We start from the raw sequence: 17,659 nt of genomic DNA, 5'->3' as shown, positions 1-17,659 counted from the left end.
CTAACGAATTGTCGCCCCCTTCAATAAAACCGTTACGTAGTATCGCCCCCTTCACTTCAAAATTCCGATGCCGAGGGCCAAGGCTAACGCCAAATTCGTACTGCATTGAATAAACTATTGACTAGTATAATGTTATTTGTTTAATTATTGTACGATATAATGAATAAAATATTTAATTATTCTTAATATAATGTTTTACTATATCGCCCAGAAAATTGTTTTTTGCCTCCCAAAATATAAATTGTTACAAATTGCCCCCTCAACATGGAAAAACGCCCACATGGGGGCTATATCACCCCCGTTGAGAAACACTGCTTTATGGGATACAGTTGTAACTATGAGTAGTTGTATATTGAAGGATCAAAAGTTAAGGTATATCTGTATTTGCCTATATGAACACTAGAATTGTCAAATATAGTTTCAACATTTATTATTGAATTTTTACAAAATTTTCAGGTTTGATGCATTATATCAGACCAAATGCAGATTAAAATTATTGTGAAATTGTCTTCTTATTCATCCACACTTCTGTGTAAATAAATAAATAAATTAATAGTTTTTTTTTATGCAAAGAAATATTCCTCATTCTCTTTGTTAATTTACTTGTTCTTTCTTTCAAAACTTATTAATTCTCATAAATGTGATAATTTTAAACTGTTCCATTTGTTATTTAAGTATTTTCTGGAACATCTAATTTATAAATTGTATAGTTTTTGTATTGTATACTTTGACATTTAAATTTTGAAGATTTATAATGTTACATTAAAATTTTATAATTTATAAATATTTTGAAGAATTTGTAAATTATAAGACCATAAGTGCCATAAACACACTATGTGAAACTAGCAATGACCACAAAAACTACCTGACTGAACTGTAACTTCTATTAAATATCATAGCTCACACTTGTAGTTGGACAAATAATATGGCTGCCTAATAGTCAAATTGCACCATTAGTGAACAGTGAACTGTGATTCAATTTCTGTAGTTAGAAGGTGGAAAATCTATTGGAAATGATCAGAACAATTGGGAAAATTTATGGAATAGTAGTATGGTTTGGAAAACACTGCATGGCACAGAAAAATGTTTACATATGGGTGGACAGATTTGAGAGTGGGAGTAAAAGTTTTGACAATGGAGAATGCCCTGACCAGCATCTGACATTATGAACAGACAACCATATTGAGGTAGATGTACTGATTCAAAGCAAACCTATCAGATTACTGTAAGTGAAATTGCATTTTCTCCAAATAAGTTATGGATCAACATACACCAAAGTTCCTGATGACCTTGGCCATCAGAAGGTCTACATGATATGGATACTACAAGCTTACAGAAGAACAGCTTCAGTTTGCAGAATGCAGAGCTGTATAAGAATATCTGAAATATTTTTACAAAAGTTTGAGTAATACAGAAATGGTTTGTTGCACAACACATACAAAAATATTCATGAGTGCATCTTTATGAGCCGTGCTCAAAATGATCAGATATAGAGTGAAAATATTCTGTCTCCAAAATAAAAAAAATTTAAAGCTCAGGGTGTCTGCAGGTGCTGCTCTTCTGGGATTACAATGGCTCTAAACTGGAACACTATGTTGAGACTAGGATTACAATGACTGTAGCATTGTACAATGAAATAGCAAATTGCTGACTTCAAATTTGAAATCAGCAATTTGCTTTAACTATAGAGATCTTCTCTTGAAAGATGTACTTTTACTTACTAAAGGTGTATTTATTTAGTTTGCTATATTATATTAACTTATATGCAGTAAATGAAATATGGTAAATCCTGTTTTTAATCCAAGATTTTAAATCTAATATAATAATTTATATTGATATTTTTCTTTGTTTTTTTATAATGAAACAATAATAATTTTATACTAAATCAGGCAATATATAATACCAGAATCAATAACAAATAATTTAATTATTTTTAATACAAATTCTTATAATATTAAATTACTTTAAAAGAAATCAGACACACAATGCTTAAGAATAATTTTTCTAAAATTTTATTTTGGAAAATGACTATATTTAAAAAATTGAAAATTTAATATCTTAAAGTTTATGGAAATGGATTATTTACATATTTCTTCAAATTTAGCTGTTTTGCATTAACGTCAATAGAAGATAGCATAGAAGGGATATATGAAACTTTGAAGCGCTATGCCATAATTTCCAAGAATACAGCTGGAATAGGACTTAGTGTGCATAATATTCGAGCAAAGGGAACACACATTGCTGGAGTAAGTTTATTTAATATTCTCTAAATTCTCTGACAATTTGTATATACAGTAGACCTCCCTATAACACTGTCGATAATTCCATGTTATATGAATTCCATGTTGTATGAGTCACTTAGATTTTACAAATACGTGAGCCATTTACAGCTCGGCACACGTATTTGTAAAATCTAAGTGACTTATACAACATGGAATTCATATAATACGAAATTATCAACAGTGTTATAAGGGGGATCTACTGTAAATATAATATTTTAATTAAATTGTTTTATTCCAGACTGGTGGTTCTTCAAATGGATTATTACCAATGCTGAAGCTTTTCAATGATACAACTTGTTTTATTGATGAATGTGGAAATAAGGTAAATATTTTAACTAAATATTTTTTTTGTTTTATAACAATAATAATAATTATTATTATTATTTATTTTATTAATTGTTATAATGTAAAAATTATAAGAAATTGTCTACGTTATCTTGAAATTCACATGACTTGTAACATGATCAAAAATATAGTGATGTAAGTTCTAAGAAAATTATTCATCACTGAAAGAATAGGTATTAAATATGAAATAACTTGTGCAAAAATATTCCAATGTAAGAACTTATTTGATCTTTGATATTTTTAATAAAAAATATAAATTTAAATAAAAAAATTAAACTGCACAATACATAACCAACTTTACATAAATTAATCTTTATTGATTTAAGAGAGATCCTTCCCTATTGGGTTATAAACAAAATACTTTTCTTTGATGTTTCAATGTCAAAAATAAATATTTTGATATTGAATCATTTTGTTTATAATTGTGCTATTATTTTTGAACCTTCTTGGATGTTTTGAATTTGACAATTACATCAAGCATTTTAATTGTTTAAAATAAATTCTATAGATTAAAATTTAAAAAAATGAAAAAATATTATTATTTCTAAAACTTGAAAATTTCTTAGAAAAATATAGAAAAATTGTCTTCGAGTATATAAAACTTACAGTTAAATCTTATTTTAAAAAAAATATATATATAGCAGTTTTTGTTATCAAATTTAAATATTATCTACATTTTTATGAAAATATTTTTATATTATGAATTTCCAGTAGACACTAAATCATAATACAAAAATACAGGGTATTTTTTATATTTGATAAACCTGAAGCTAAACTTTTTACCTAATTAATTGGAAATTATCTATTATAAGCTTACTCAAATTTCAAATGTCAGATTTTTATTATTTTTTTTTTATAAAATAATGAAAATAAGATTAATGAAATTTAATTATTTTTTGTCTGTCTCCATACTAATAAATAAATACTGTTTAAGTATCCCTTGCCAATTACAGAGGATTATCTTCCAAAAATGGTATGGTTAACAAGAAAATTGCAGTTACTGAAACAAAGACCCTATGGGTTATAAGAATTTAGAACATTAAAATATTACAATAGTATAAAGTTTTTTTTGTAAGGTTTTCATTAAATCAGTTCTTGGTAGAAATTGCATTATTTTGAAACTAGTGGACAAGAGAATCCTCAAGTACAGACTTTAAGGTACTTAAATTATAGTTTAATTGTTTGTATTTTTATGTTGTGCTATATTATATTTTTATGTAATAATAAAAAAGTTTTAAATTAGTATATATGTTACTGTAAAAGTCCAAAGTGTAGTAACTCTTAGAAATTATCATTAAATCCAGCCATTTACTGATATTGAGTGGTAAAAGTCTGAAATCCATGATAAAATATCTAGATTTTGAGCTTTTACCAAGAGATACTAGTAAATGTTCATGTTAACCCAATGACTTGGGTAATTTTTTATAATGACATTAATACTTTTATTATACAGTAATACTCCAAACTTACGCGATATGTGGGACCGAGCGATAACTGCGTAAGTCGGGATATAATTTTGCAATTTGTGTAAAATCCAAGTCGGATGTATGTAAGCTAATAAATGTTCTCGTTAATCTTATCTCATCTTTTGATTCGTTCATGGTTGTAAGAAATCACCACATAGTCTCTCAATTCTCCATAGATATAACAAACACAGAAATATATAACACAAAATAAATTGTAGCTATATGTCGATTCTGCACAACACGTCTGAACATGTAAGCTGAACAATAGTGAGGGGGAGTGAGTAATAAAGAGTTGCGTGGTGCTCAAACAAAAGACAAATCCACGAGATTTGAAAATTGCGTAACTCTGGGTTCATGTAAGTCGGGGTAGCATAAGTCAAGATATTACTGTACTATGAATCCTACAATGTTTTAAAATTTTTTAAAGCATTATAGGATACATGGTATGATAAAGATTCAAAGGTAATGTTCATTAATTAACATAAATACCACATTAAAAATTTTTATTGCCAATTTTATTTTAAGAAACAAATAAAAAATAATTACAATAATACTTTCATTTTCTTAATTTATATTTTTAAATAGATTACAAAATAACAGAAATATTAAGTTAATACATATGAATCCTTTTTATTAGAGTCAATTGGTTAATCTAAACATTTATAAGTATCTCTTGATAAAATCCCAAAATGTAGATATTTTATCAGAGATTTTGAACTTTTACCACTCAATATCAGTAAATGTCGGGATTTACTAGTAATTTCTGAGTTGATAGACATTGGACTTTTACATTAACATATATCTGTTTTATACAAATTGTATTATAAACAAACATTAATTTTTCTAGCATTCAACAGGATGCACCATTTATTTGGAAACATGGCATGCTGACATTTTTGAATTTTTAAGTATGAAGAAGAGTAATAAAGATACTTATCACATGAATTTTGCACTATGGATACCAAACCTTTTTATGGAAAGAGTAGAAAAAAATGATATCTGGTCTCTTATGTGTCCGCATGAATCACCTGGCTTATCTGATGTCTGGGGAGAAAAATTTGAACAACTTTATAAACAGTAGTTTTTTATTATTGTGAAATATAGACTTAATTATATTAATAATCTTGACTTATATAATTCAATTTATTTTTTACTATTAGATTTAAAGATTGGTCTACATGTAATGTTTTATCATTAGTCTTGCATTATCTTGCAAGATAGATCAGACAAATCCTTGCAAGAACCAAATGAGGTTGACACCTTATGAAAAGACTGATGAGCTGGAGCATTGTTTTCAAGAAAATAAGTATACAAATCCTTGCATGTAGATGCTCATCCATCTTATCTGTCAATTTTCTCTCAGTACTGCAGTATCTGTCAGTGGTATCAGACTTCTTTTGAAGTGCTGACAATTACTTATCTGACATCTTATTTTCATTTTTACATTTTCAGTCAGATGTAAGACATTGATCATGTGACATTTTTCTAAATTTATAAAATTACACCAGAGTTTTCTTTGCCTATGTCAAGTAAAAGCAAATGGTTCTATAATAATTTGATTTGAGTGATATAGACAATAAGAATTAAGCATATGTCATTTTAATTAATAAATGAAAGGTGGATTGTGAGGTTACTAAAGATATAATTGGCAAAAAATCAATTTCTTTCAAATAGTTTATTGTGTAAATCAACAATTCTCAATTTTGTTATGTGGTACCCTAGAATTCTGTCAATAAAATTTGGGCTTTTGAGCTTTAATTAATAGTTTAAAATATATATGAAAAATTGATTTAAATAGTTTCAAAATTATTAATATTCCATAGAAAAAAAGGTGATCAATGCATACATGGCTCATCTTTGTGGAAAGTGAAATCCATTGAATCTAATAGTGGGAGAATTAAATCACTTATTTGATTCTTTGTATTTATTTTTTTTAGAAAAACTGTTGTCCAGTGTAGCAATATTCAAATACTTGCGTATTGATTTAGTAATTCACAAAAGAATAAAATACAGTCAGTTCTATTTAATTGGGCCACTGGTTAATTGGGGCAGCTGCTTTTTGGGCAAAATCTCAAAGAACAGAAACCAAACAAATACATAATTTAAATGCTTTAATTGGGATAGTAGCAGAAAATGAATTTAGCAATTTTTGATATATATTAGGGATTTTTTGAAAATATGTCAACGCTACAAACATTAATATTTGGCAACACTAGCATGATGTGAATCAGTTATCTATCATCGTGATTTTGGCAAGTACACATCTGCTTAAGAGTTTACTAGTACTATAGTATTGTTATGTACCTAGAGATGATCATTTATAGTGTCAATTTTATTTAAAATTTTTAAATTGTTGCCAAGATGCCAAGAATAATTTTACACTTTCAAGTAAAATTGCTTTGCTGGATAAAATTAAAAGCCTGCCATTGAATACAAGCCATCGTAAACTTGCTGATATAAGTGGTGTACCAAAATCTACCACTATGCATCTCCTACAACAAGAAAATCAACTGTGTGAGGAAGTGGTAATTACAGAAATTCCAGGAACATCCAAAACAAAGTGTAATGGAAAGGATCCAGAAGTTGAAGAAGTATTAGATCAATGGTTTTCTAGTTAGCGAGTGAAGCATGAATATCAGTGGCCCAGTGTTGAAGGTGAAGTCAGAGGAGATCACTAAAAAGCTGAGCCACAATGATTTTAAAGCAACTGATGGTTGATTGTCTCAATGGAAAGTTAGACATAATATCAAATACAAAAAAGCACATGGCAAAAAGGGCAGTTTGGATAATGTAAGTGCTGAACAATGGCAAAAAACTAAAATCCCTACTTTTTTAGAGAATTTCTGTTGAGATAATATTTACAACACTGATTAAACCAGTCTCTATTATTGTGCTACGCCAGAGAGCACCCTGCTCCCTGTGTTATAAGCACATTGCACTGTCATGGTATAAAAGGGCAATGGACCACATTACTGTGTTATGCTGTACAAATATGCTGGGTACTGACAAACAAAAACTACTAATCATAGGAAAAAATGCTATTCCTCAATGCTTTAAGGGTTAAGAATAGAGAGTTTACCAGTAGAGTACCACACCAATAGTAATACATGGATGACTTCTGAAATTTTTTGGAATTGGCTTACGAGTTGTGAAGTAGAATTACAATGTAAGCAAAGGAAAATTTTGTTGCTTCTTGATAATTGTGCTGCACACCCTCATTTAGATAATCTAAAAAATAAAAGGCTGGCTTTTGAAAAAGCCAGAGAGAGCAGTGCAAAAGCAAAAATTTCCATTTAGCAAGCAATACAGTTTGTCGCTGACAGTTGGCGAGCTATAAAAAGCAGCACAATACAAAACTTCTTTGCTGTTTGCAGTTTAAAACCTTTTTGTTTTGTTTTGTGTCAGTCTTATTTCAGTCTTATTTATTAGTTTTACTTGATCATGCATGACTGATGATAAAACATTACCTGTAGATCTTTAGGTGTTAGAAAGTTATATGTAGATGTAATAAATGTCGGATTGTAGATGTGATGGATGTGTAAATGCAGATGTGATATACAGATTTTTATTGATTTTGAAATAATATATCAACTACTATATATTATAACATTTTATATTATGCATGAACATAATATAAAATGTAATAAAAATATAAATGGACTGAGCTGTAATAAATTGAGTCCATGTATTAATTCCTTTTACCTCTGTCTTTATTCTTTTGGATTTCTGCATGTATGCTGTCTACTAGGACCTTGATTATTATTAGGACTTATACTGATGTGGTTTCTGATTAGCAAATAGAGAAGATCTTAGTCAAAAGTCAAAACAAAATATTTTTATTTTCACCTGAAAGATATTTTGATTTGACTTTTGACTAAGATCTCCTCTATTTGCTAATCAGAAACTACACCAGTATAATAAGTCCTATTAATAAACAAGGTGCTAATAAACAAGTAGTCAGCATATACATAGAAATCTGAGTCCATGTATATTTTTATTAATATGTTAGTTGAATATTTTTTTTTAAATACAAAAGTATAACAAAAANTATCTTCTGGTGAAATATACAATATTTATGATTATTTATTAAAAATTAATTTTGTCTTTTTAATATAAAATAAAACTGTATATTAATATATTTCAATTTTATATTTTAGGTAGCAGTATGTAGCTTGGCCTCTATTGCTCTAGATAGATTTGTTAAAGAAGGATATTATGATTTTCAAAAACTGAAAGAAATAACTAAGATAATCACTGTTACATTAAATAAAATAATAGATGTCTCTCAATATCCCCTGCATGAGGTATATTTTTATTAAATTATATAATTTTCTTACTAAAGTTTTGATGATATAAATTAATTAAATTCTTTTTTCTTTATTTAAAGACAGAAGTATTTTCTCGAAGATATCGTCCAATAGGAATTAGTGTACAAGGATTAGCTGATGCATTTATTCTAATGAGATATCCTTTTGATAGTGAAGAAGCACAGAAGTTGAATGTACAAATTTTTGAAACTATTTATTATGGTGCATTAGAAGCAAGTTGTGAATTAGCACACCAATTTGGATCTTATGAAACTTACAATGAATCTCCAGTATCTAAAGGAGTAAGCAATGAAAATCTGACATTTATCATAAATACCTAAGAAAAATTTTTTATCTAGATTATAATAGACTACAAGAATTGGAAAGCATCATAATAAACAACTTCTTGTAGAGGGAGATTTTTAAATGAGAGTTTTTAAAATTTATCTAGCATTACTTTCAGCATATAATATACAGTAATACTTCGGTTTTCATCAATTTTTTCTGTGAAAAATTTGTCTTTGTTTTTGACGGTTGCCTTGGATTTCATCAGCAAGCCCATATGACCTCACTGCTAATTTTGCAAAAACAAAGGCGGCCCATGCATTTTCCTCCTCAGTGTGGTATTGTTTTCTTGTTGTGTGAGCATTACCCTGTGTGTCTAGCCAAACAATTCTATTGCTCTCCTTTCTTTTTAGCTCCATCATGGGACCAAAAAAGTTACCAGATCCAGCAGCCATTTGAAAGCCATGTTAAATGTTCATTTATTCTTTACATTAGTCTTTTATATTCATTTTATATTAATTTCTTATTGTTTTTAACACTATATTTATTCTCTATAAAATATGTTTTTGGTCTGTATTTTGGAGTGTCTAGAATGGATTAATTGGATTTTCATTGATTCATATGGAAATAATTGCCTCGGTTTTTGTCAGTTTTGGATTTCACTTATTGTTTTCAGATGGATTATCAATGAAAATCAAGGTATCACTGTATTTGAGTATTTTGGTAAATTAAATTACAAATTTCAAATAAAGGCACAAACTCTATGGCTGAAAATTATTCAATGTCAGATTGATACTGGTTTTCCATACATGCTCTATAAAGATACTTGCAATTTGAAATCTAATCATCAGTATTTAGGAACAATTAAATGTAGCAGTTTAGATGCTGATATGATGACCTACAGTTCTTCAAATGAGGTATATATAAATGTATATACGCAAACCTTGTTATTATTTTCATAATAATAAATACTGTTGTCTGTTGGAAAGATATTGTCTGATTTTATATTGCTTTAATAACAGTCATTTCTTTATTTTGGATTGTTGCTGTGTTCCTTTGGCATTACATTACTGTACTATAAAATTGCACTATACTATAAAAATCTGTACTATAAAAATCCTGAAACTATAAAATTGTTATATTATAATACAAAAATACCACTAATACATTTTACTACATGTATAAAAAAACATAAAAATAAAATAATCCATCATGTGTTCATGCTTTTAAAAAGAAAACTTTACAGAATTGATCATAAGTAAAGAAATCAAAATGCTACAGATTACTGTACTTTTTTTATGTATTATGTAGGTAATTTTCAATTGAATTTTTAATTTTTTTTTCTTATTTGATATATGTAAATTTTGTTTACAAATTTCATGTAATTTTATCTGATTAATGTTTGTTTAAAAATGTATAATTTGTCTACATAAAATTGCTTGATTACCATTTACATGTTTGCAGAACATAGTCTTCCAAATTTTGATGTATTTTTTGAAATAACTGATTTTAATCTGTGTAAATCTTTTTGTGTGCACACTTTGAAGACTCTTTGCATAAATCATGATTGCAGTGTATATAATTTGATTGTTTTAATTGTTTGAATTGTTTAATTTTTCATTTAATTTTTATTATATGTAATCAAGTAGAATTAACATAAACAAATAAATTGTCTTTTATATTTATCTTCTGGTGAAATATACAATATTTATGATTATTTATTAAAAATTAATTTTGTCTTTTTAATATAAAATAAAACTGTATATTAATATATTTCAATTTTATATTTTAGGTAGCAGTATGTAGCTTGGCCTCTATTGCTCTAGATAGATTTGTTAAAGAAGGATATTATGATTTTCAAAAACTGAAAGAAATAACTAAGATAATCACTGTTACATTAAATAAAATAATAGATGTCTCTCAATATCCCCTGCATGAGGTATATTTTTATTAAATTATATAATTTTCTTACTAAAGTTTTGATGATATAAATTAATTAAATTCTTTTTTCTTTATTTAAAGACAGAAGTATTTTCTCGAAGATATCGTCCAATAGGAATTAGTGTACAAGGATTAGCTGATGCATTTATTCTAATGAGATATCCTTTTGATAGTGAAGAAGCACAGAAGTTGAATGTACAAATTTTTGAAACTATTTATTATGGTGCATTAGAAGCAAGTTGTGAATTAGCACACCAATTTGGATCTTATGAAACTTACAATGAATCTCCAGTATCTAAAGGAGTAAGCAATGAAAATCTGACATTTATCATAAATACCTAAGAAAAATTTTTTATCTAGATTATAATAGACTACAAGAATTGGAAAGCATCATAATAAACAACTTCTTGTAGAGGGAGATTTTTAAATGAGAGTTTTTAAAATTTATCTAGCATTACTTTCAGCATATAATATACAGTAATACTTCGGTTTTCATCAATTTTTTCTGTGAAAAATTTGTCTTTGTTTTTGACGGTTGCCTTGGATTTCATCAGCAAGCCCATATGACCTCACTGCTAATTTTGCAAAAACAAAGGCGGCCCATGCATTTTCCTCCTCAGTGTGGTATTGTTTTCTTGTTGTGTGAGCATTACCCTGTGTGTCTAGCCAAACAATTCTATTGCTCTCCTTTCTTTTTAGCTCCATCATGGGACCAAAAAAGTTACCAGATCCAGCAGCCATTTGAAAGCCATGTTAAATGTTCATTTATTCTTTACATTAGTCTTTTATATTCATTTTATATTAATTTCTTATTGTTTTTAACACTATATTTATTCTCTATAAAATATGTTTTTGGTCTGTATTTTGGAGTGTCTAGAATGGATTAATTGGATTTTCATTGATTCATATGGAAATAATTGCCTCGGTTTTTGTCAGTTTTGGATTTCACTTATTGTTTTCAGATGGATTATCAATGAAAATCAAGGTATCACTGTATATATTTATTACATTTATAAGATATTTATTACAGATGATAAATGATTTCTGAAAAAAATTTCATCTGTAGAAATTAACAATTACTTAACTGAGATTTCTTATTGATAAATTTCTATCATATGTAGTTTTCAATGTGGATAAAATTTTATCACTTAGTAATTGTGAGACTTAAAACATCTAATCAAAGATTACATGGTTCACTAAATTTGTTGTTATATTTCTGGATTTAATTGACTTTGCTGAAAATGAAGGCAGTGTCTACTCCTATCCTCATTCACAAGAGCCATGAAATGTAAAAATTTTTACCTTGCACCATGTGTATGGTGCAGGGTATGAAATGTGTGTACATTAGGTCAGAAATTGAAGTAAATTTGCATTATGCTTGGAAAACTCAATAAAAAATACTTTTACCATTACTTTGGGGCATGCATTGTCTAGTTTGCATACTCTGATGACATATTAATACTTTTAAAAATTAATTTTTAGCATTAATTTGTATTACAATCAATTATGAAGTTCTATGGCTGCTAATTTTTTATTTTCGGGATGTATTTCATAAAATATAAATTCATTTAGTAATCTAGAAATAAATAAAAGCTACATTTATTTACTTGATACATTTTTGTATAGATTTTACAGTTTGATATGTGGAATGTGATGCCATCAAATCTGTGGGACTGGTCTCTCTTAAAAGGAAAGATTTCAAGGTAAATTATAATAATTTGACATTTAAAATAGTATATGGCAAAATTTAGTTTACAACTCTTAAGAGTAATGTTGAAATAATAGCACTGTTGCAGTTTCCAAGATTGGNATTTAATAATTATGAAACATTTACTTAAAATTATTTAATACATCATATACTTCCAGACATTTTATACTTATATATTGTTTTTGGAAGTTATAAAACATCTTTTAGTAACCAATTAAGTTTAAAAATTAATTAAATGATGATATTTAATTAAAGATTTTTGAAATGTGCTTAAATATTGCTAAATTATAATTATTAACTTTAGCATGAGATGGTGCCTAACGCCTAACTCTAATACCAAATTATCTTAAATTATTATTATTATTATTATTATTATAGCTGCTTCTAGCCCATTAATTCGGCTTTGGTTGCTTTAATGTTTATCGGGTTAGCTGATGTTTGTTTAAATATTGCTATATCGAACCAGTTAAATGTATGATAATTTTATTTTTATCATTACTTTTATGATTGAATGCATTTCAATAACTAAATTCTTAGAATCTGCTAATTTATTTCAAGTTTAAGTATTTTTGAAATTTTCATCCTTTGAACAAAGTTATATTTATAATAATTACTAAATTGTTATGGAGATTGCTTTTATTATTGAAGGTAATTTATTTGCAATTATTCAGATTTCTAAAGATTTAGAGTGACTTCTTTTCATCAACATTTTAAATTTGAATTTGCACTTATATTATTTCTTGCTCATAAATTGTTTTTATTATTATTTAAGTTTTCTAATGAAATTATTGATTATATTATATTTTAGTTCAAAATGTCTAAAATAGCATGTAGACAATGTAGAAATTTTCAATAAAAAACAAAGTGGAGATGAAGTAGAAGCTTAAAGAGCAGAAAAGCAATATTAAATGACAAGATAAACAAATGAAACTTTGACAATGTCAATATAAATTTATATTACTCTTACTAGAATTTACTTTAATCTAATATAAATTTAAATGAAACACCATTAGAATAATTCATAAATTTAATTTCACAAAAAAATCATAAATTGAAAAAATGAAATGAAAGAATAGCATACCATTAGATAATAGAAGAGAAATATTAACTTTAAAAAATAAAAATAAATTAGATATTTAGAATCTTTAATTTATAATTGATATCACTCTAAATCTAAATTATAATTTAGTAAATAAGTTTATTAAAAAGATTTCATATAAAATCAATTTAATAAATAAAGAATTATATGACTGACAATTTAGTTTAAAATTTAGAAAGTTAGAGAGAGAACTAAATAGTACTCAAAAATTTTATAAATTTGAATAACTCAAATTAAATTGCCAGAAGTAAATGAAATTTAACAAGTAATGAGTAAGTCAGAGTTCATACAGATCTGGAAATCAAGGGAAAAATTGGAATTTTAAGAGTGGTCAGGAAATATTTTCATTTCACAGCAAAAAATACAATTTAAATAAATATTCACTAATTTAATTTGCTAGTGTTTAAAATTTGTATGAGTTGTACTACATCAAATCAACAAGTCAAAACCAAAAAAACGTACTCTGACAATATGATAACACTAATGATTGACTTGTTTGGCATGTTTAATATTTATTTGCACAAACAAAAATTTCTAGTGGCTATATATCAATAATAAGGTTCCAAATGATAACAATAAAATAATACAGTAGACCCCCTTATAAAACAGGTTCATATAATACGGATTCATATATAATGGCAAAAAAATTGTGATTGTATTCGTATAAACACGCTAAAAGAAACTCGTATAATACGGTAAAACATCATCGCCGACTCATGTCATGACAGGATTGGTTGAATCTAGACCAATAGCGGATATTGCACAAACCGTTGAGTTTAAACGAGCAGCGGACCTACTAAAAACCATTTATTATTTAACGGCCATAAAAATTATATTTATATTAATGATGTCTCCAAAGTTTAGCAAATTTTTTGCAGAAAAATAACTTATCACGAAACACGCATGCGTCGTTCAATGCGCCACTCCACAACGAAAACAAGCTTAAGCAATGGTGTTGTCAAACAGTGCACACTTGGTAAGTAATCCTACAATTTTTTGTTTATAGCATAGTTTATATGGATTATTCCAAAAAAATTATACGTGTTTTGGAAATGTTGAGTCAAATTAGTCAAAAATCGATTAATTTTATGGAAGAAAACCTTTCAAACAGCCGTAGTCCCTAAACTGCATATATGCTGGGCTGTGATTGGCTCATGTATTTAAGTGATCGTAAAACATGAATTTATAAATAATGGAACGTATCTACTGTATTATAGGGGGGGTCTACTGTATTTACATTTGTATGTAGTGTGGCAGAAAAGTAATGAGACAAATTTCTTTTTTGCAACAATTTTATTTTATTTTTATACATTAATGTTATCCCCTTCAAAGTAGTTCTCTTGGGCAGCTATACATCGGCAGAGGCATTGCTGCCAGTCTTTGTATCAGTGTTGCAAGATTTCAACTGGAATCTCCTAGCAGCAATGCAGTTACGCTTCTTTGGATTTTATTGACAGTACCAAGATGATGTTCTTTCAAACGGGTTTTGATCTTGGAGAACAAAAAAAGTCACACAGACTGAGATCAGGTGAATAGGGGGCTTGGGCAAGCCTCAGAGTCACTCACTTTTCTCACTTGTACTCACTTTTTTGAAATATCCTCACTTTTCTCACTTTTTTGGTCATTTCCACATGCTCAATTAAGATGTGGGACTAATCAAAAATAATTTTAGAGCCAAACTATCAGACTAGAATTTTCTGGAAGAAAATACTCTGCCCTGAGCAGGACTCAAAACTGCAACTTCCACTTAGTGTTGTTAGGTTATAGGAAACAAAAATTCCTTTCATGTAAAAAGTCTTTCATGCACTTAAAAAATCCCTCATTACAAATTCAGAAGCCAGTATAGAGTAAAGTTTCACACGCTTCCCTAAAGGTTAACAACATTGTAACGATGTTGTTTTTTATTCATCTGCAGGAAAAACTTCTTTGTTATTTATGAAATCATTAATAAAACATTATTTTACTTATACTATTTGAAATCTGTTTATTTCAGATTTATTAATTTATTTTGAAATTGATATTTACATATCTTGAAGCATTAAAAAAAAACAGTTTCTGATCATGTTAGATGTCCCAGTGTAGCCAAATTAGTTAAATCAGCATTGACCCTCTCTCATAGCAATGCTGATATGGAATGGGGATTTTCAATTTCATGCCACACACTTCCTTCTGATAGAGCATCAATGTTGGAAAGAGTGCTTAAACCAGAAAAAAGTGAAGAAGGACATTAACAGCAAGAACATGAATGAAGTACAGGCAGATGTAATGCTTGTTAGTGTTAAAAGTGTTCAAAAGCAAAAGGAACTAAAAAAGGAAGCTGAAAACATCCAGAATAATCAGAATGAAAGAACATCATTTTTTCATTACTGATTATTTACAGATGCCAAAGGCTTTTTAAGTATTCATGGTTTACTGGAAATACAGTAGCTTCTTGTTATATCGCGCTTGTCAGAGAGAAAGAAAAAGCACGATATAACAAGAAACAAGTACTAAAAATTCTGGGCTTACACTAAACAGATTATACATGCTATGCAATCTCTATCCTGTATTCTTTCATCAGCAAGTGTTTTTCGTATAAAATAAGCTTAGTTTTTCAATACTGAACTTTTTCAATATTCTTGGTTATATCGTATTAATTGACGTTTGTATAAACATCAATACCACCACTCGTTTAGCATTGTTTCTTTAACAATGATATTTAAAGACAAATATTGTCAATATAAAAACAAAATATCAGTTACAATTTTATTATACTGTACTATATTTCACAATAAATCGCTTATTAAAAATTTGTGTAATTTATGTTTTTCGGTAAAAATTATAAATGCTGTAATTGAAAATTTTAAAAAATAAACATGGAACATATAATAGAACCATCAAAACTTATAAAATTACAGAGAGTAAAAATTCTCTAGAAAGCAAAATAAAGTTACTACTGTATAAAAACTTTCCGTTCAGAATTAAAGAAATCTTTTCCTTATACATTATGTTGTGAAATTTCAAATTCACAGAAACTTGTAAATGAGGAGACTATTCTTAAAACTAATAAATAAGCAATTTTTAATATCAAAAGGAAACAAATGACAATTGATATGTCCACCTGTTTTGTATATTTAGACCTTGACGAATTTATTGTTTCATTTTCAGTGGTAGTTTCAAGGACAATGGTAGAAATATGAATACTGTATTTTGTTGCAAATAGAAATTCAATGGCAATTGGTAATTTAAAATATATTGATGCGAGTGCTCTTAAATTTGGAGGACCAAAAAAGCGTGATATAATGAGCGGCTTCTGTATTACAGTATATACAGAAATTTTTAAAATTTATTTAACCATAACAGAATAAAAAGAAAAAAAAACAACTTTTACTGCTATTTTGCTGAGTTTTCCTTCCGTGTTTTCACTTTGTTTTTGTCACTATTACACTCACTTTTTACTCACTGTTTCTGTATTTCAACTCTCTTTTCTCACCTTTTTGAAGGGAATATGGCACTCCGAGGCCTGCCTGGGAAACCATAAGAATTTCTTTTCTGTCAAATCTGGTTGATGGACAGGAAGTGGAGTCATTGTGGAGCATCCAAGTGTCCACAATGTCCCATCTGACTAGAAGCACTCAATGTTAGTTGACGATCTGATCTCACAAGAGCCCTCACTTGTTCCACATTTTCTGCAGTTCTCGACATTGAATGCCTTTCTGAGCGAGGTTCATCTTCTACTACTTCTAGGCCCTCCAAAAAATGCTTTGTGCCACTGAAAATCATGTGCTGACGATAAGGAATGTTTTCCATAGGCTCGTTGCAACTTTTTGAAGGTCAAACTCATGGATTCACCAAACTGACACGGCTTAACTGCCACACCTCATAATGTGTAAATCTTATTTTATTGTTATCTTTTTGGAGAACCTATAAAAACTTAAAAGAAAAATTGAAATCGGTCTTGAATTTAAAAATTTCTATAAAATTGATTGAAATCAATTTTATAGAAATAGATAGATTTTTTCCTGCAGTTACATTATGATTTTTGAATGAGTCTCTTTAAAATAACTCCTTACTAATCATTTTACAATGAATCAGAAGCCAAGATACAACTGATTTTGTCTTCTGATGTGTTAGATATAGTGAAAACTTTAGCAGACCATAAAGTCCAAACTTTTTTTTAATCTTTTGGTACGCTTTGTTTTTATGCCAAAGTACACCCTCTTGTCAAATATGATCAGAATTAAAAA

The 17,659-nt window shown here is 27.9% G+C and overlaps 1 protein-coding gene across 1 annotated transcript in view; it reads left to right on the top strand.

Moving 5' to 3' along the window:
• The window catches only part of LOC111623540 (ribonucleoside-diphosphate reductase large subunit-like), a 77,784-nt gene that overhangs the window by 50,491 nt on the left and 9,634 nt on the right, over positions 1-17,659 (top strand). The window contains exons 9-15 of the mRNA XM_023366148.1: positions 2,521-2,604; positions 4,941-5,173; positions 8,573-8,579; positions 9,411-9,602; positions 10,478-10,624; positions 10,708-10,929; positions 12,253-12,329. Coding sequence (XP_023221916.1) covers positions 2,521-2,604; positions 4,941-5,173; positions 8,573-8,579; positions 9,411-9,602; positions 10,478-10,624; positions 10,708-10,929; positions 12,253-12,329 — 962 coding nt within the window. The remainder of the gene's footprint in view (positions 1-2,520; positions 2,605-4,940; positions 5,174-8,572; positions 8,580-9,410; positions 9,603-10,477; positions 10,625-10,707; positions 10,930-12,252; positions 12,330-17,659) is intronic.

The sequence above is a fragment of the Centruroides sculpturatus genome, unplaced genomic scaffold (genome assembly GCF_000671375.1).
Source record: "Centruroides sculpturatus isolate CEXI.00-Female unplaced genomic scaffold, Cexi_2.0 scaffold288, whole genome shotgun sequence".
Classification (NCBI taxonomy): Eukaryota; Metazoa; Arthropoda; class Arachnida; order Scorpiones; family Buthidae; genus Centruroides; species Centruroides sculpturatus.
This window is presented reverse-complemented; position numbering and strand designations above follow the sequence as displayed.